This window comes from Haliotis asinina, chromosome 3, assembly GCF_037392515.1.
Source record: "Haliotis asinina isolate JCU_RB_2024 chromosome 3, JCU_Hal_asi_v2, whole genome shotgun sequence".
Classification (NCBI taxonomy): domain Eukaryota; kingdom Metazoa; phylum Mollusca; class Gastropoda; order Lepetellida; family Haliotidae; genus Haliotis; species Haliotis asinina.
The window spans coordinates 47,345,788-47,366,891 of NC_090282.1; the positions used below are offsets into that span (position 1 = coordinate 47,345,788).

Here is a 21,104-nt window from a genome sequence, read left to right on the forward strand (position 1 = left end):
GCGGATGTGTATCATCATAACAACAACATTAACATCAGCGGCTGTGTATCATCATAACAGCAACATTAACATCAGCGGTTGAGTATCATCATAACAACAACATTAACATCAGTGGCTGTGCATCATCATAACAACAACATTAACATCAGCGGTTGAGTATCACCATAACAGCAACATTAACATCAGCGGCCGAGTATCACCATAACAACAACATTAACATCAGCGGCTGTGCATCATCATAAAAACAACATAAACATCAGCGGCTGAGTATCATCATAACAACAACATTAACATCAGCGGCTGAGGATCATCATAACAACAACAGTAACATCAGCGGCTGAGTATCATCATAACAACAACATTAACATCAGCGGTTGAGTATCATCATAACAACAACATTAACATCAGCGGCTGTGTATCATCATAACAACAACATTAACATCAGCGGCTGAGTATCATCATAACAACAACATTAACATCAGCGGTTGAGTATCACCATAACAACAACATTATCATCAGCGGCTGAGTATCACCATAACAACAACATTAGCATCACGGTTGAGTATCATCATAACAACAACATTAGCATCACGGTTGAGTATCATCATAACAACAACATTAACATCACGATTGAGTATCATCAAAACAACAACATTAACATCAGCGGCTGAGTATCACCATAACAACAACATTAGCATCACGGTTGAGTATCATCATAACAACAACATTAACATCAGCGGCTGAGTATCATCATAACAACAATATTAACATCAGCGGCTGAGCATCATCATAACAACAACATTAACATCAGCGGTTGAGTGTCATCATAACAACAACATTAACATCAGCCGCTGAGTATCATCATAACAACAACATTAACATCAGCGGCTGAGTATCATCATAACAACAATATTAACATCAGCGGTTGAGTATCATCATAACAACAACATTAACATCAGCGGCTGTGTATCATCATAACAGCAACATTAACATCAGCGGCTGAGTATCACCATAACAGCAACATTAACATCAGTGGCTGAGTATCACCATAACAGCAACATTAACATCAGTGGCTGAGTATCACCATAACAGCAACATTAACATCAGCGACTGAGTATCACCATAACAACAACATTAACATCAGCGGTTGAGTATCATCATAACAACAACATTAGCATCACGGTTGAGTATCATCATAACAACAACATTAACATCACGATTGAGTATCATCATAACAACAACATTATCATCAGCGGCTGAGTATCACCATAACAACAACATTAGCATCACGATTGAGTATCATCATAACAACAACATTAGCATCACGGTTGAGTATCATCATAACAACAACATTAACATCACGATTGAGTATCATCATAACAACAACATTAACATCAGCGGCTGAGTATCATCATAACAACAACATTAACATCACGATTGAGTATCATCATAACAACAACATTAACATCAGCGGCTGAGCATCATCATAACAACAACATTAACATCAGTGGCTGAGTATCATCACAACAACAACATTAACATCAGCGGCTGAGTATCATCATAAGAGCAACATTAACATCAGCGGCTGAGTATCATCATAACAACAACATTAACATCAGCGGCTGAGTATCATCATAACAACAACATTAACATCAGCGGCTGAGTATCACCATAACAACAACATTAACATCAGCGGCTGAGTATCACCATAACAACAACATTAACATCAGCGGCTGAGTATTATCATAACAACAGCATTAACATCAGCGGCTGAGTATCACCATAACAACAACATTAACATCAGCGGCTGAGTATCACCATAACAACAACATTAACATCAGCGGCTGAGTATTATCATAACAACAACATTAACATCAGCGGCTGAGTATCACCATAACAACAACATTAACATCAGCGACCGAGTATCATCATAACAGCAACATTAACATCAGCGGCTGAGTATCACCATAACAACAACGTAAACATCAGCGGCTGAGTATCATCACAACAAGAACTACAACAGCATTAACTCAGTGGCTGATTATCATCATAACAACAACATTAACATCAGCGACTGAGTATCATCATAATACCGACATTGACATTGGTGTTATTCCCAGTGCGCAGCTTTACGTGAGCACAGAAAGCTGCAATCAGAACTGCATTGTTTGGAGAAAAGTGGTTTTGTTGACAAAAGATATATTTCGATTTTCGAACAATAACAATGTCGGAATGAAGTTGGTTTCCTGTTTACTTTTCTTATTGAAAGAATGTAGAAAAATCCTTTCTGTCGTTTACATATGAATTCTTGTTATCGCTTAAACCGTTTGGAGATGTTTTCTCATTTTGTGATCGTCTTACTTCACGAAACATCTGCATTCCGAAATCCCGCAACTACACATCAGTTCTATCTTATAATATGAATGAACAGTGTATAAGAGTCCCCGTCTTACTAAGATGCAGAATAGTTATTAATTCAGACACAATGGATATCCTCGGGATATTATTAAATGAATTATTAAGACTTAAAATGTGTGATTAACTCTCTAAAAAGGGGATAAATCTACTTCTAACTTTATCAACACCATTCCGTAATCTCAGATTCCAAGTATTACGTCTAATTCATCATTAATCCCTACAGGTGACATGATTCAACATTACTGTTCATGCATCCACAGAACATGTTTGTGGGAGATTTACATAAGTAATTCCAGATGACACTATCTCATCTAAGTCCCTTCACACGCAACTGATTACGCAACGATGAATACGATTCCATCTGTGAGCATATATTTGTGATGTATGCAACAACCACGTGAGTTACATGGAATCGAGTCCTTTTTCGTGTGACCTTTCACTGCAGCAAGTTATACACTGAAATTGCCTTATCTTCCTCAATCATGATTAAACGGTTGGTTGTCGGCGTAGCAAACAGGACATCGTAGCCTTTATCAGAGGGGCATGTGCGTGGTAATGATGGTGGAGGGGTGGGAGGAGGGTTTAGCAGTTAGTGGCTGGCCATAATCGGTGACATTAAGCCCACAAGTACGGCAAGAGACAGACACAGACCCCATCACCAGCATCTTGCACCTCTAGCCGGCAATCTCTGTGTGGTAACTCATGTCCAGCTGTCTGCAGTCAAGGGTCAGTGCGCTGACCTGGCAAACGGACTCCTGGGATAAGGCTGTGAGATAACTTCAGGCTGATCAGCTTTCATCAGTTACAACAGTAGAACAGCAATAGCAAGGACGGTGCCAACAAGCTTGAGCCGTATATGGAAAACCCGTTCCCCATAACTGATGACGTGGTGCACACGATCCGACTTGTGAACTGCGGAGGTAGGGGAACGAAGAAATAGAAGATATTCTCACCGCCATCTTAGAATATTATTAACTGTTGTAGTTTTGGATACGCATTTTCGATTTTGACAGCTTCATTTCCCTGCAATGGAAGATGTGGTGTGTGCGGTATGTGTTCAATTTGAACCCCAGACATGGCGGAAGTCTCTGTGTAAGAACTGTTTTCATGGCCTCGAGGAACACACGGAAGACGTTGATAAACCACCGGTGGTGACTCAGAAAGATGAGTCGGATAAAAATGAGGGAAAAACGACAGGTGCAAAGACACAAGAAACAGACAAAGTACAACCAGCCACGCTAAAAACAGGTAAAGATAGTAAACATGCCTCCGCGTCTGTTCCTAAAACTAGTCCAAAGTCACCAACCAAACCTAATACCGCTCCACTGTCGTCTAAATTTGGATCTGCCTTAAGTAAGAATACAGATAATGGTAAAATGGATACCGGAAAGACAACAGGGAAGCTAACAAGTATATCATCTAAATCCATTACTGAGGCAACGAAACGTGTACCTGGATCAGTTTCCAAGCAGACGACGGATGTGAAAATAGCAGGGAAAGTAACTGACAAAAAGCTGAATGGCTCTGATAGTAAATTGAAGTCGTTTAGTTTAAAAGAAAGTCATTCGTCAGCGAAGGACTCGTCAGTGACAAGGTCAGGACATAAATCTGGAGAAACGAAAACTGTTGACGCAAAAGGGCTACAACCCAGTCAGCCGGCTCAGGTTTCCAAGTCGGACAACAATAAGTCTGCAGGCAACAGCAGCAGTCGGTATGCCAGTACGGGAGGGGTGAACAAGGTGAAACATCTACTTCGATCATTCGACTCCGGAGATGAGCCGGCTGACGCACATGATGAGAAGAAGGCTCTTTCAGACCTCGACAAACATGCAACCCGTACTGAGTCTGACGTCACAGCCAAATGTCAAGCTAGTGAAGGGAGTCATGTTACTGCTAAGACACTTGTGATTGGCAAGGAAAAGGAATCAGTATCTACCAGTGCGTCTAAAACAGTGCACGCGTCTGCAAGTAGCAGTAAAACAGTCAAAGTCGTCGCAACTGGCAGACCGGATGATGGCAGTTCGGGCTCCGGTAGAAAGTCACCTTCGATTACTATCAGTCTCCGAGGAGGTGTGGCAGATATCAAGGTAGGAAAATCCGACTCTACAGCTAAAGTAGCAAGAACACTTGAGGAGGGACATGGCGAGAGAGACAAGAGAGTGGAACGTGAGTTGCAGCAATTAAAGGCAAAAGAACAAGAGTTTCTTGAGCTAAAGGCAAAAGAAAAAGAATTAGTGGCTAAAGAAAAGGAATTCAAAGAACTGAAAGCACGGGAGCAAGAACTTAAGGAAGTGAGAGCAAAAGAACTTGAACTCAAAGCTAAAGAAAAAGAGCTTAAGGATCTTTTGGCGAAAGAGAAAGTACAAGGGAAGGTGAAATGTAAGGAACAGGAATTAAGAGACAAGGAACACGAAATTAAGAATCTTAAAATCAAGGAAAAAGAATTTAAGGAGTTGAAAGCCAAAGAAAATTATATAAATGCTAAAGAGAATGAAATTCGTAAGCATGAAGAGAACTTAGCTGGGCTGAAGACTAAACTAGTTCAGATGGAAGAGAAGTGCAAAAAGCTGGAAGAGGAAAATAAGTCTCTTAAGGAAACTTCTGCTCATGAGAAGAAGGAGGACATGGAAAACCTGCTTGCAGACTTGAGAAGGCAACTGTCTTCCATGGAAGATCGGTGTGTCAAGTTGGAGGGCGACAATGTAAGCCTTATGACTGGGCTTAAAGAGAAGGAAGAAGCACTAAGAAAAGCCAGCCATGGTGGATCTTTGGAAATGGTCGCTCTCAGCCAGAAGTTCCGTGATTCGGAGAAAGATGTGGGCGAGGTAGAGGAGGAGAATGCGAAACTAAAACGTGAGATCAGAGAGATACGCGAGGAGATGGAGGAAATGTACGACACTTTCAGGGAGAATGAAGTGGATGAATTCAGGGACATGCAGAAAGAACTAGAAATTACAGCGAAAAATTGTCGCATTTTGCAGTTCAAACTTCGCAAATCTGAACGTCGCATTGAACAAGTCGAAGCCGATAAAACTCACTATGAGGAAAGGATGAGACTATTACAAAACCAGTGCGAGTCTGAGGACACACGTGCGCACGTGCGGAAAGTGGAGGACGAGTTGAAGATGGCGAAGGAAGTGTCGGTGAGGCTGCACGACGAACTAGATATGTTGGATGATAAGAAGAACAAGTCAGAGGAAGATAATAGACATCTCACCGAACTTCTGGAACAAGCTGACAAGAAACAGTTTCGTATGGAGATGGAGATTGATAAATTACGTGATCAGGTCAGTGCAATATTGGCAATATTACTATTAGAGGGACAAGAACCAAAGAATATATACACAGACAAGCATTCTCTTTATAGATGTACATGTGTAATTACAATGTCAGAGAGCCCAGTGTTGTGGTGTGAAAAGATAACATAGAACATATGATAAGGGTAGGTAGCTGTGTAGCTCTGCACTAAACAACTGCTATGCACTAGTGCTATGTAGTGATGTGAATGTGTAAGGGGTATATGCCCTACACAAGGGTTAAGTAGTGATGTGAATGTGTAAGTGGTATATGCCCTACACGAGAGTTAAGTAGTGATGTGAATGTGTAACGTGTATATGCCCTACACGAGGGCTATGTAGTGATGTGATTGTGTAAGGGGCATATGCCCTACACGAGGGCTACGTAGTGATGTGAATGTGTGAGGAATATAATTATGCTCTACACAAGGGTTAGATAGTGATGTGAATGTGTAAAGGGTATATGCCCTACACGAGGGCTATGTAGTGATGTGAATGTGTAAGGAGTATATGCCCTACACGAGGGCTATGTACTAATGTGAATGTGCAAAGGGTATATGCCCTAAACAAGGGTTAAGTAGTGATGTGATTGTGTAAGGGGTATATGGCCTTCACGAGGGCTATGTACTGATGTGAATGTGTAAAGGGTATATGCCCTACACGAGGGCTATGTAGTGATGTGAATGTGTAAGGGGTATATGCCCTACACGAGGGCTATGTAGTGATGTGAATGTGTAAGGGGTATATGCCCTACACGAGGATTAAGTAGTGATGTGAATGTGTAAGGGGTATATGCCCTACACGAGGGCTAAGAAGTGATGTGACTGTATGACATACACCTGGGTTATGTAGTGATGTGGCTATAACCTGCCGCGCGACATACACCAGGGCTATGTAGACGTGACTGTACGACTGCCGTACGACATACATCAAGGTTATGTAGATGGGACTGTATCACAACTGTGAGACATACACCACGGTTAGGTAGTGATGTGACTGCATAACTGCTGTGCCACTATGGCTGACTCTATGACTATCAAGTGACAAACACCAGGGGTATGTGGAGATGGTTCTATAACTGCTGTTTGACATTCACCAAGGTTATGTAACATACAGCAGAGGTATGTAGGTGTGACTGTACGACTGCCGTGCAACATACACGAGGGTTATATTGATGTGACTGTATAGAAGCCGTGTCACATACACCAGGGTTATGCAAACGTGACTGTATAGAAGCCGTGTCACATACACCAGGGTTATGCAAATGTGACTGTATCGAAGCCGTGTCACATACACCAGGGTTATATTGATGTGACTGTATCGAAGCCGTGTCACATACACCAGGGTTATATTGATGTGACTGTATAGAAGCCGTGTCACATACACCAGGGTTATATTGATGTGACTGTATAGAAGCCGCGTCACATACATCATGGTTATATTGATGTGACTGTATAGAAGCCGTGTCACATACACCAGGGTTATGCAAATGTGACTTTATGACTGCCGTGCCACACACACCAGGGTTATGTAGATGTGTCTGTATGACTACCATGTGACATACAAGACGGTTATGTCGATGTGATTGTATAACTGCCCTCTTACACACACTATGGTTATGTAGATGTGACTGTATAACTTCTGTGTGAAATACACTAGGGTTATGTACATGTGACTGTATAACGTCCTTGTGACATACACTAGAGCTATGTAGATTTAACTGTATAACTTCCGTTTGACATACACCAGGGTAATGTGGATGTGACTGTATATCTGCCGTCCAACATACACCAGGGTTATGTAGTTATGTAAGTGGATAACTGCCCTGTGACATACATCAGTGTTATGTAGATGTACCTATATGACTGCCATGCGAAGAACACCAGCGTTTTGTAGATGTGACTGTATAACGGCCATGTGACATACACTAGGGTAGTATAGTGATGTGACTGTATGACGGCCACATGACATACACTAGGGTTATGTAGTGATGTGACTATATGTCACTGCGGTGTCACATACACCAGGGTTATCTAGATGCGACTGTATGACTGCCGTCCGAAATACACTATATGACTGCTATGCGAAATACAGCAGCGTTTTGTAGATGTGACTGCTATGTGACATACACTAGTGTTGTGTAGGTGTGACTGTATAAAAGCCATGCGACACACGCAAGGGTTATGTAGTGATGTGACTCTTATAACTGTCGTGCACCGCAGACCAGCATTATGTAGACGTGACTGTATGACTACCATATGGCATACACCAGGGTAATCTAGGTGTGACTATATCACTGCGGTGTCACATACACCAGGGTTATCTAGATGCGACTGTATGACTACCATGCGACATACACTAGGGTTATACGGATGTGGGTGTATTACTGTCGTGCACCATGGACATACACCATGGTTGTGTAGATGTGACTGTATGGCAGTCGTGAGAAATATATCAGCGTGTTGTAGATGTGTGTGTATAGCTTCCAGGTTACATACACCAGCGTTTGGTAGATGTGAGTGTATAACTGCCATGTGACATACACTAGGGTAATGTAGGTGTGACTGTACAACTGCCATGTGACATACACTAGGGTAATGTAGGTGTGACTGTACAACTGCCATGTGACATACATTAGGGTAATGTAGGTGTGACTGTACAACTGCCATGTGACATACACTAGGGTAATGTAGGTGTGACTGTACAACTGCCATGTGACATACATTAGGGTAATGTAGGTGTGACTGTACAACTGCCATGTGACATACACTAGGGTAATGTAGGTGTGACTGTACAACTGCCATGTGACATACATTAGGGTAATGTAGGTGTGACTGTACAACTGCCATGTGACATACATTAGGGTAATGTAGGTGTGACTGTACAACTGCCATGTGACATACACTAGGGTAATGTAAGTGTGACTGTACAACAGCGTTTTTTTGTAGATGTGACTGTATAACTACCATTCGACATATACCAGGGTCATGTAGTGACGTGATTCTATGACTGACGTGCGATTAAAAATAGAGTTATGTAGATGCGACTCTATAACTGTCTTGCGACGTACACCAGGATTACTTACATGTGATTGTATAACTGACGTTTGACATTCACCAAGGTTATGTGGTGATGTGAATGTATGACAGCCGTGCAACATATTCCAGGGTTATATTGATGTGATTGTATAGAAGACGTTCCACGTACACCAGGGTTATGTAAGATGTGATTGTATGACAGCCGTGCAACATATTCCAGGGTTATATTGATGTGACTGTATAGAAGACGTTCCACATACACCAGGGTTATGTAAGATGTGATTGTATGACTGCCGTGTGATATACATCATTTTTTTGTAGATATGACTGTATAACTGCCGTGTGAAGTACACCAGGGTTATGTAGATGTTACCGTGTGACGGCCGTGTGGCATATTACAGGGTTATGTAGATGTGACTGTATACGTGCAGTACCAGGATTATATTTTATACACTAGGGTTATATATACTTTTACCTGGGATTATGTATCATACACTAGAGTATATATACTTGTGCCTGCATAATGTAGCATGCACTTGGGGTATATATTGTTTTACCGGGACTATGTGTTATACACTAGGTCTATATATACTTTTGTGTTAGTATAATTCACTGTCAGTGATGATTAATATCCGTACCACGTGAGTCAGGAAAAGGTCATCTAGAACTAGCTTGGAGACTTAATACCGGGCGCTGGGAAGTATTCTGTACGAGGAAAGAATATCCCAAGTCTGCGATTACCATAGCGTTAAAGACGAATACCACTTCTGTCTTACTTGCCCGGCTTATAATACGTTAAAAACTTCTACCCAAACACTGTCTTGCAAAGGCCATGTTTACTGTAAGTTATTCTCCTGTACAAATAATACTATTCTTTGTAACCGCGCACCGTTTTTAAAACTTGCACTTCTGAAAAGAAAGACAGTCCTTAATGTTTAATTTCGCCAAAACATGTCTATAGTTGTGCACATCGGCCGATGGCCTTTATACAATAATAAACAATTGAATTGAATGGAATATAATGAAGAGGATGTATCGTGGATAGTGTGACAAACAGTTGTTGAATAGTGGCGGAAGGGAATAACTACTGTGTGTCGTATAGTTGATATGCTGTATGTATACCAGCTGTTGCGAGAGATCATGGGTAATATGATACTTACCCAATAATAAGTTCAGAAATAACAATAATAATAACATTGCAAATATTTGTATTGAAGTAAGGATAACTGTCAATATTCATATAACATTTGGCAGGGTTCACACTTCCTACTGCTTCAATGAAAGGATAGTGTGGTTGTTTGACGGTGGGAAAAGTAATACTTGGAAATGTATGACCATAACAGAAGTAAGGTGAATGTTAATGTTTAGCTGGTAGAGAGGTGTAAAGCCTACACAATGTCTTCAGGAAACGTACCGCTGCTGCATTTCTCCTCTAGCTCATCTTACACTTGGAATCTGACAATGATAACACGGTTTCTATGACAACATAGCGCCTGGCCTGAGTCAAGACGCAGTGAGGAGTGGGCACATAGAACAGGCTGATAGGTACTCGGGCATCGGGACGAAGGTTTAGCGAAATGTTGAGTAACTTTATTGGCTACTTGCCATGGTACAGGGTAATGCAACACTGAGTGCATGAACACATTCGATGAGATGGGAAGGCAGGTCCATGTTGAGAATATTACGTGATGTGAGTGGGAACAATACAGTGTATACACCTGATGAGAGGAGGGAGGTAGGCAGGTCTAGTTTGGAAGGTCCTTGTACAACAAAACACTTGATGGTAGCAAGAAAGGAGGCCGATGTACAAAATGACACCTGATGAGAGGAAGAAAGGAGGTCAGTGTGCAATACACCTGATAATGGGGTAAGGGAGATATGTGTACAACAACACAGTCTGGGCGGAGAAGGGACACCCATGTACAAGAACACACCTGATGAGAGGGGGAAATGAGGTCCATGTACAACACAGCTGATTAGAGGGTGAAGGGAGGTCCATGTACAACATCACACCTGACGTGGGGGAAAGAAGATCCATGCACAACAACACGCATGATCAGAAAGGGAACTGAGGCCTATGCTCAGGATTATTTGGCGAGTGGGAGAGGAAGGTTTCGGTTCAAACATATACGAATGTGATGTAACGGGTAATTGCGAGTTGTTTTTTTAAGCTTGGTCATTGCATTTGTGGGGGTTCTGATACAGGTACCTAAGCATATAATCATACTGAACAAGAATAATGACATACTTTGAATGAGACATTTTAATCTCAACATACATATATCATATTGCAAAGATCAGAGAGGCAGATTGCAAACAAGGAAACATTACGAGGACTCACTATGGGTCACATAATTACCCTACAGCGAACAATCTCAAACAAGGAACTATTTTTGGATATTCACTGAAGATACCTAAGTAATGTGACTATGTAATTATATTGCGACATACCCTGGAACTGTGTGGTGATGTTATTATACAGTGTATACTACCATTTCACATACACAAGGACAATATAGAAATGTTAAGGTGTAATTAGCGTATAACATACACGAGGGCAATGAATGAATGAATGAATGAATGAATGAACGAATGAATGAATAACTGTGGTTATACTATGTTCATGTGAAGGGATAACTGCCTTGGTTTGTTCATTCGTGTCATATGTTGAAGTGAAGGGTTAACTACCGTGGTACGTACATTAGTGCCATGTGCTGACGTGAAAGAGTTACCTGCCGTGTATACACACTCGTGTCATATGTTGATGTACATGTATAACTACCATGAGTGCTACACTGAAGCTGAGGAAGTCATGTGAACGCATAACTATCATAGGATATGCTCTTTGGTTGTGTTGTGGCGTGAATGTTCAACGATTGTGTCACATGACCTTTATGACTGTTTGGCAGTATGTCGTTTGAGTACCATGTGACACAGTTTATGGCTGTATGGTAGTATGTTCGTTTGAGTAGCATGTGACACAGATTATGGCAGCATAGTAGTATATCTGTTTTAGTACCATGAGACACAGATTATGGCAGCATAGTAGAATGTCCGTTTGAGTACCATGTGACACAGATTATGGCAGCACAGTAGCATGTCCGTTTGAGTAGCATGTGACACAGATTATGGCAGCATAGTAGTATGTCCGCTTGAGTACCATGTGACACAGATTATGGAAGAATAGTAGAATGTCCGTTTGAGTACCATGTGACACAGATTATGGAAGAATAGTAGAATGTCCGTTTGAGTAGCATGTGACACAGGTTATGGCAGGACAGTAGAATGTCCTTTTGAGTACCATGTGACACAGATTATGGCTGCATAGTAGTATGTCCGTTTGAGTACCATGTGACACAGATTATGGCAGCATAGTAGTATGTCCGCTTGAGTACCATGTGACACAGATTATGGAAGAATAGTAGTATGTCCGTTTGAGTACAATGTGACACAGATTATGGAAGCATAGTAGAATGTCCGTTTGAGTAGCATGTGACACAGGTTATGGCAGGACAGTAGAATGTCCCTTTGAGTACCATGTGACACATGTTATGGCAGCATAGTAGTATGTCCGTTTGAGTACCGTGTGACACATGTTATGGCAGCATAGTAGTATGTCCGTTTGAGTACCACGTGACACAGATTATGGCAGCATAGTAGAATGTCCGTTTTAGTACCATGTGACACAGGTTATGGCAGCACAGTAGAATGTCCCTTTGAGTACCATGTGACACAGATTATAGCAGCACAGTAGAATGTCCCTTTGAGTACCACGTGACACAGATTATTGCAGCATAGTAGTATGTCCGTTTGAGTACCATGTGTCACAGATTATGGCAGCATAGTAGAATGTCTGTTTGAGTAGCATGTGACACAGATTATGGCAGCATAGTAGTATGTCAGTTTGAGTAGCATGTGACACAGATTATGGCAGCACAGTAGTATGTCTGTTTGAGTACCATGTGACACAGATTATTGCAGCATAGTAGTATGTCAGTTTGAGTAGCATGTGACACAGATTATGGCAGCATAGTAGTATGTCAGTTTGAGTACCATGTGACACAGATTATGGCAGCATAGTAGTATGTCAGTTTGAGTACCATGTGACACAGATTATGGCAGCATAGTAGTATGTCAGTTTGAGTACCATGTGACACAGATTATGGCAGCATAGTAGTATGTCAGTTTGAGTACCATGTGACACAGATTATTGCAGCGTAGTAGAATGTTCGTTTGAGTAGCATGTGACACAGGTTATGGCAGCACAGTAGTATGTCTGTTTGAGTACCATGTGACACAGATTATGGCAGCATAGTAGTATGTCAGTTTGAGTACCATGTGACACAGATTATGGCAGCATAGTAGTATGTCCGTTTGAGTACCATGTGACACATGTTATGACAGCATAGTAGTATGTCAGTTTGAGTACCACGTGACACAGATTATGGCAGCATAGTAGTATGTCTGTTTGAGTACCATGTGACACAGATTATGGCAGCATAGTAGTATGTCAGTTTGAGTACCATGTGACACAGATTATGGCAGCATAGTAGTATGTCAGTTTGAGTACCATGTGACACATGTTATGACAGCATAGTAGTATGTCAGTTTGAGTACCATGTGACACAGATTATGGCAGCATAGTAGTATGTCCGTTTGAGTACCACGTGACACAGATTATGGCAGCATAGTAGTATGTCAGTTTGAGTAGCATGTGACACAGATTATGGAAGAATAGTAGTATGTCAGTTTGAGTACCATGTGACACATGTTATGACTATGTTACTCGGATATAGGCCATCTAGCGAAGTGAATATATTTCAGGAGTATGTTTTCAACAACCTCAATGACGTTGGAAAAGCCCACACAGTTAGACATTACAAACAACAATTTCAGACATGTTATGGCAAGCAGTAACACATCACGTAACACATATCGACACACTAGAAACAACAAACACGTGCTTCCTCGCCAATAGTGAATTTATTATGTGGAAGAATAATTGCTTAACATCCAAAGTCATGGGTACCTGTGACCATTTTGCAAATGTAATTAGCTTTCCTGGGACCAAGTCGACAGTCATTAGAAATATCTTTCACTTGTCAGCTGATGCAGTCTTATGTCTTTGGTGTCTCGACATTTATGATGATGCCCAGGTATGCTTACAATCAGTTTCCTAGCGTGTGATATACTTGCATAGACTATATGACGAACTGACTGACTCCATGAGTCCATCGTTTATCGTGCTCCCCTTCCCTTCATTGAACCGAGTTTGATACTTTGAAGCTAAGATGCATCTGCTTTTAGTATAATCTATATAATCTAGATAATAACCTCAACAATTGAAACAACTTATAACGGCAAAAAGTAGGATAGAACACACAATCGACAGTGAAGCTATAATGTTCTATTAGACATAGGTGGTAATGGATGTGTGTTGTTTTCAGATAATGGATTTGAAACAAGAACTTAAGTATGCAGGCAATAGACAGGAATCCTCCGATCGAAAGGTATGTATGTGGTCTTATCTCTTCACCCCTCTTAACCGTCTCTATCAACCCTCTCTAGAATCTCACCTGTCTGCATGAAGTCATAGAAACCTGTGATTGGGACGATGTACCGAGATAGGGCTGAAATGTGTGCACTGATTTTGTATTCCTATTGAAGTTTCGCCATGAGTCAGTGTACGATCTCCAACAGCATAACCTGAGGTTACAATCATCCGTGCATATGTGCTTTACTGTATACTGCACATGTATACATGTTACCTAAATGAGTAACCACAGAGCTGTGTGTAGAATATTTGGTTTGAGTCCAGAAATGAAGACATGGTATGCATTTTAGCAAAAAGAGCATTGATTATCAACGTTAGTCCTGAGACATGAATCACTGCAGACTAGAATCGAAATGACGTAGAATGAGAAATACGAAGATGATATTTTTTCTAGTACATTGTTGTAGTGAACCTACCGCCCTGTACGTAGTATGCGTTGTACACTTCAGTGTTTTGTTGATTGCCTTTCAGTTTGTGTACTGACTATTGACTTTAGCCGGCACTCGAAATAGGGTCATTCCGTTTGGAAATACGTGCACGTCGCCATGATGATGTCAATTAGATTCATTGGCACTATATTTCAACAAAAAAAACCAAACTGAGTTGGGTTCTTTTCAAAAGGGATCTGGAACTACTACGAAAGACAGTGTCAAAAAAAACCAAACTGACTCGGCAGCAGCAAAATTTGGAGTACGGTGCGTCCAAATCCAAAATTAATTTCACTGATAATACTTTTGAAACTTTACTAATCACTGCTTGGACAATAGCTCAAAACTCGAATACATTATCTATTTCAGAGTTCTAGGCAATGACCTTGACCTGTGACTTCAGACCACGCATCAGCCAATGCGCAGCTGCCTCTTATGCTTTCAGTATGCGACCTTGGATATAGATTAAGGTCAGGAGACAACTTGACTTTTGCTCAAGTCAGCTAATCATCCAAGTTTGTTTGCTGCAGAGTCTTGTTTGAACATATTTGACATTGTATTTTCCGACAATGTAACGTATTTGAAATAAAGCCATATATGTTTCTATTTACACATCCGTTATTAAATTGTATATCAAATGTTATCCGGGTTGAACAGAATTTAAAAAATATATTTCATGTGCCACAATCGGAAGTTGCAAGGAATATCTAGCCGAAACAATGGAACTGCTGAGAACATCAAGGTGGTCAGTTTTCACAGTGTGTCTCTGAAGGCAGGTCTGCCTGTCATCAATCAATTCTTCCTCTTGAGAAAATATGGAATCATCACAACCTGACAGAAGCAGTTAAATATGGGATTAAGACGGATTACCTTGTAGTCATAACTGATAATAATAGGATGGACTGTTGGACGGAAAGTATAACTTGTATGGATGGACATGTTTTTCAATGTTTCAGTACCTCTACTCTTATAACTCACATTACTGGAGTATAACCGTTCACACAGTATATCTTGGGTATAACCGTTCACACAGTATATCTTGGGTATAACCGTTCACACAGTATATCTTGGGTATAACCGTTCACACAGTATATCTTGGGTATAACCGTTACCCATTCACTAAGAGTATATAGCCGTTACTGATACTGTTGATGTATTTACGGATCCCAGGAAAATCTAAGGTTACATTAGTTGTAGGACTCTTATCTTGTGGGATTCTAACATGAAGGTACTGACGTGTAAGAATGGTGTGAAACATTCAACATAATGAACAGTGGTAATAACTGGCATATTTTTTGGACTTAACCCAAAAGTTCGAACTCATAATATCCTGGAAGCTGAGAAGGATTTATTCTGTACGATATGTAATGGTGCGGCTTCTTGTATATCACCATCATCGTACTATCAAACATACATCATTTTTATACTCACAAACATAAGTACCACACGATAGATGTATTCATGTTAACACTTTGTCCATTCCTTTTTGTATATGCGACCTTCCCGTATTCTGCTTCAATTCCAAATTCAAAGTGCAGATTTCGATTTCTTTCACACTGTCGAAACACTTTTTCTCCAACTTACTAAAGGTCATTCACTGCCGGACAGGGCCTACAACACACATCTGCCACCCCTCTTTGAAAGCAGTTCTTTTCCTGGACCTGGTCGACTGCAAATTGGTCAAGAGGGAGCTTCTTCAAGCACTCACGGTGTGTTTCACTTGTGAAATCAGCCCTATTTCTCAGCCTATTCTTTTAGAGAAACGGCTGAAAATGGGGGCTGAAGAGCTAGTCTGTCTCCCAGTCCCTGAACCACATTATTTTGCCTAAACCCCTTCTCTGAAGCAAGTCTGTATTTCCGCAGGTTCTGAATCTCTGGTCTCCCTACATCTCCTTCTCAATTAAAATGGGTTTGTTACTATCAAAATTATATATATTCAGAGACTAAGCCTTGGTCTACCGAAGAGTTCACGGCATCCCTTACCAAAATGGTGGAAGCTATCCAGTTAAAACTGCCTTCAGGGCAGTACCTGCAAGGCAGTACCTTCAGGGATCCACAGGTGGCATTATTTTATCATATTTCATGCACTTATACTAGCATGCATGGTATATAATTATAGTACTATATTTTTGCCTATGGTTGCAAATATTCTATTTTGTAAGTCTATACCGCGTTAACTAGTATGTATGTATGTATGTGTGTGTGTGCGTGCGTGCGTGTGTGTGTATATATGTATGTAGGTACGTACGTACGTATGTATGTATGTATGTATGTATGTATGTATGTATGTATGTATGTATGTATGTATGTATGTATGTATGTATGTATGAATGAAATGAACATATTTTACTGGAGAAAAACGTTCATAGTGAAAAAAATAATATAATGAAAGGGAGCCCTTAAACTTTCTTCATTTTCAAAATCTAGACTTGCCACATTTTCTAGGCTTGCGTGGGCTTTTTTTGGATATATATACTTCAGGGTCTGCACGACAGACTGGAGAGTCCATTGTACTGTCACTTGAAGAGAATTATGTGCACTGTGTTCACTGTGACTGGGAGAGAGTGATGTATTCTATGACTGAGAGAGGGTGTTATGTACTGTGACTGAGAGAGAGTGTTGTGTACTGTGACTGGCTGGGAGAGAATGTTGTGTATTTTGACTTGGGGAAAGTGCTGTTTACTGTGAGTGGGAGAGGGTGTTGTTAGTGTGAGTGGGAGAGAATGTTCTGTGCTGTGACTGGATGAGACTGTTATGTACCGTGACTTGGACAGAATGATGAGTACTGTGACTTGGAGAGAGTGTTGTATACTCTAACTGAGAGAGTGCTATGCACTGTGGTTTGGAGAGAGTGATGTGTCATGTGACTGGGAGTAAGAGTTTTGTGTACGAATGTACGAACGAGGGAATGTTGTGCACTGTGAGTAGGAGAGGGTGCTGTGTACTGTGACTGGGAGAGAATGTTATGTACTGTGACTGGTTGAGATTGTTGTGTAGTGGGACTGGGAGAGATTGTTGAGTACTGTGATAGGGAAAGAGTGTTCTGTACTGTGACCGAGATAGAATGTTATGTGCCATAACTGGGAGAGAGTGATATGTACTGTGAATGGAAGAAAGATTGTGGTGTTCTGTGACTGGGAGAGAGTGTTGTGTATTGTGGCTGGGAGAGAGCGTTGTGTACTATGACTGGATGAGATTGTTGTGTACTCTGGGAGGACGTGTTGTGTAATGTGACTGGGACAGAATGTTATGTAATGTGTTTGGGAGAAAGTGTTATGTACTGTGACTGGGAGAGAATATTGTGCACTGTGAAAGGAAGAGAATGTTGAGTACCGTGAGTGGATGAGAGTGTTATGCACTGTGACTGGGAGAGAATGTTGTGTTCTATGAGAGGGAGAGAGTGTTGTGTACTGTGACTGGGACAAAGTTTTGTGTAATACGACTGGGAGAGAATGATGTCTACTGTGACTGGTAGAGAATGTTGAGTACCGTGACTGGCAGAGAGTGTTATGTACTGTGACTAGGATAGAATGTTGTGTACCATGACTGGGAGAGAGGGTTGTGCACAACGACTTGGAGAGACTGTTATTTACAGTGACTGGGAGAAAATACTGTGTACTGTGACTGGGACAGAATGATGTGTACTATGACTGACAGAGAGTGTTGTGCACAAGGACTGGGAGAGAATGTTATGTACTGTGCCTCGGAGACAGTGTTGTTTAACGTGACTGGGAGAGAGTGTTGTGTTGTGGGATTGGAAGAGAATTTTATGTACTGTGACTAGGAGAGAATGTTGTGTCATGTGCCTCGGAGAAAGTGTTGTTTAACGTGACTGGGAGAGAGTGTTGTGTAGTGGGACTGGAAGAGAATGTTGTGTAATGTGACTGGGAGAAAGTGTTGTATACTATTACTGGGAGAGAGCGCTATGTACTGTGAGAGAGAATGTTGAGTGTCATGACTTGATGAGAGTGTTATGTACTGTGACTGGGAGAGAATGCTATGTACTGTGACCGGGAGAGAACGTTGTGTACTATGAATGGGAGAGAGCGTTGTGTACTGTGACTGGGAGAAAGTGTTGTGTAATATGACTGGGAGAGGATGATGTGTACTGTGACTGGGAGAGAAAGTTATGTACTGTGACTGGGAGAAAATGTTGTGTACTGTGAATGGAAAGAATGTTGTGTACAACGACTGGGAGAAAATGTTGCATAGTGTGACTGGGAGAGAATGTTATATACTGTGATTGGAGGAGAGTGCTGTGTACTGTGACTGGGACAAAACGTTGTCTACCTTATAGAGAGTGTTGTGTATTGTGAGTTAAAGATTGTTTTATATCGTGTCTTGTAGAGAGTTTTGTATATGATGACTGGGAGAGAATGTTGTGCACTCTGAGTAGGAGAGCGTGTTGTTTAGTGTGACTGAGAGAGATTGTTGTGTATAGTGCTTTGGTCAGTGCGTTCTTCAGATATGAACCGTTATAAATATCTGAGACAGTGTGTGCCACCTCACGTGAGGTTCAGAAACGTGTACAGACTGTCGGTGCAGACGTGTGTTGGCGTGTGCGGATCCCAAAGCTTGCCACACTCGCTACTGATGACGTGATCCCTGACTAATATATCGTTACGAGAGGCGGAGCAGAACTCAAAAACCTCTTAATATCTGTCAGTGTAACTTGGTAGATATGTGTGGCAGACCCCTAAGTGGTGGCTTTTGCTATTTACATGTTTTTTCTGATTTATTATTTTCTCCGTTTCTATGGAAACGTTTCGGACCATGGAGGGATGGGCTTCGTTTCCGGAGCAGAACTCAAAAACTGTTTAATAGTTTTCTGCAAAACTTGGTAGATGTATCAATCGGAACCTAAAGTGGTGTCTTTTGCTATTTACAGGTTTTTATGATTTATTATTTTATCGGTTTCCATGGAAGCGTTTCGGACTTACTCTCAAAAGTGAGAGGTATGTTCCGTTTCCGGAGCAGAACCCAAAAACTTCTTAATATCTGTCAGTGTTACTTGGTAGATATGTGGGGCAGACCCCAAAGTGGTGCCTTTTGCTATTTACAGGTCTTTATGATGAATTATTTTCTCTTTTCCATGAACACGTTGCTGACTTCGTTTCAGGAGCACAAATCGAAAACCATGATTTCATATCTTTCAAAAGATCTTGGCAGATATACCAGACAGATCTTGAAATGGGGACTTTTTCTGATTACAGATATTTGACATTTATATTTTCCATGAATTCCATGGAAACAATTCAGACTTGGTCTAAAAACACAATAAGCAACTGTCGGATGATTTGTCCTTTCAATATATGGGGGCCGGGGGATATGTCATCTTCTGATGACTCTAGTATTTAGTCGCCCGCTGTTTCTTAAGGACACCCACATTTTTATCTTTCAAAAAAGTGTGTCCAGATATTCAGACTGGCACTGTTTACAATCAGCTGAGAGCTAATGCACGTGTGACCATTCAGTATTAGTTGGAACCCTTGGCATCATGTACGTATAAGTGAAAAAATTAGAATAAGATATGACCAAACCTTATGATTACGTCATCTGAACGGGTATGAGTGGTGTCTCTGAAACAAGCTCTTTTACTGAACATGAAGAGGGGAGTCGCTTTAACAAGCGATTGTAGTTTCAAACTGCCTTTTTATGCACTTGAATATAAGTTGATTCTAGTGGACTTCTATTTGTCTGACACACACAAAATGTTTCTTGCATATTTTGTTTCCCGAAGATTGTGATGTATGTTTTATTGCAGACTTTAGGGTTTTTAGAGGGTATCAAGATAAACGGTCAAGCAAAGTGGCGATCGCGAGACTGGAACATAGCAAGAACAATTCGCTTGAGGTTGACTGATAATATGTACAAAAATACATATAAAACAGACGCTTTTGTTTAATTTTTCTAGGGGAGGCAACATATATTTATCGATCGTCGTATGTGACTTTTTGTGAACTTTTAAATGAACTTTGATATATGTATTTTGTTCAATCTTGACCCCTTGACTCTTTCTCAATCAATTGCGGTAAATGCAAGACCAGCAATATTTTATTTTGCCCAGTAGTTATGATTCCCTGCTTTGTGTAAACCGACACCGAGACTTTTAAATTAATCTGTAAATCATGGTACATTTTAAGTCAGATGGTGAAATGAAAACAATGATGTTTAGTCAGTAAAGTGAAGGGCCAAATAGTATAACAATGTAATATTCTGTCAGCAGTCACCCAAAGCTTGCCGTTACACGATGACCAATCGCTGATAAATTACATAAGTGCAGAGAGAAGTGATCTACCTTTATTATAGTTTAATGTGAATAAATAACACAATGAAGCTATTTAGGGGATGAATACACTGTGCAAAAAAA

At 40.8% G+C, this 21,104-nt stretch overlaps 1 protein-coding gene across 2 annotated transcripts in view; it reads left to right on the forward strand.

Annotated features, from left to right (window-relative positions):
- The first annotated feature begins 3,007 nt into the window (after positions 1 to 3,007).
- The window catches only part of LOC137278138 (uncharacterized), an 83,941-nt gene continuing 65,844 nt past the window's right edge, over positions 3,008 to 21,104 (forward strand). Inside the window, exons 1-2 of one of the 2 annotated variants that reach the window (XM_067810309.1) lie at positions 3,008 to 5,705; positions 14,200 to 14,262. In XM_067810309.1, the coding sequence (XP_067666410.1) occupies positions 3,447 to 5,705; positions 14,200 to 14,262 (2,322 nt within the window). In that variant the 5' untranslated portion in view covers positions 3,008 to 3,446. The remainder of the gene's footprint in view (positions 5,706 to 14,199; positions 14,263 to 21,104) is intronic. The other variant, XM_067810310.1, reaches the window with a different exon arrangement.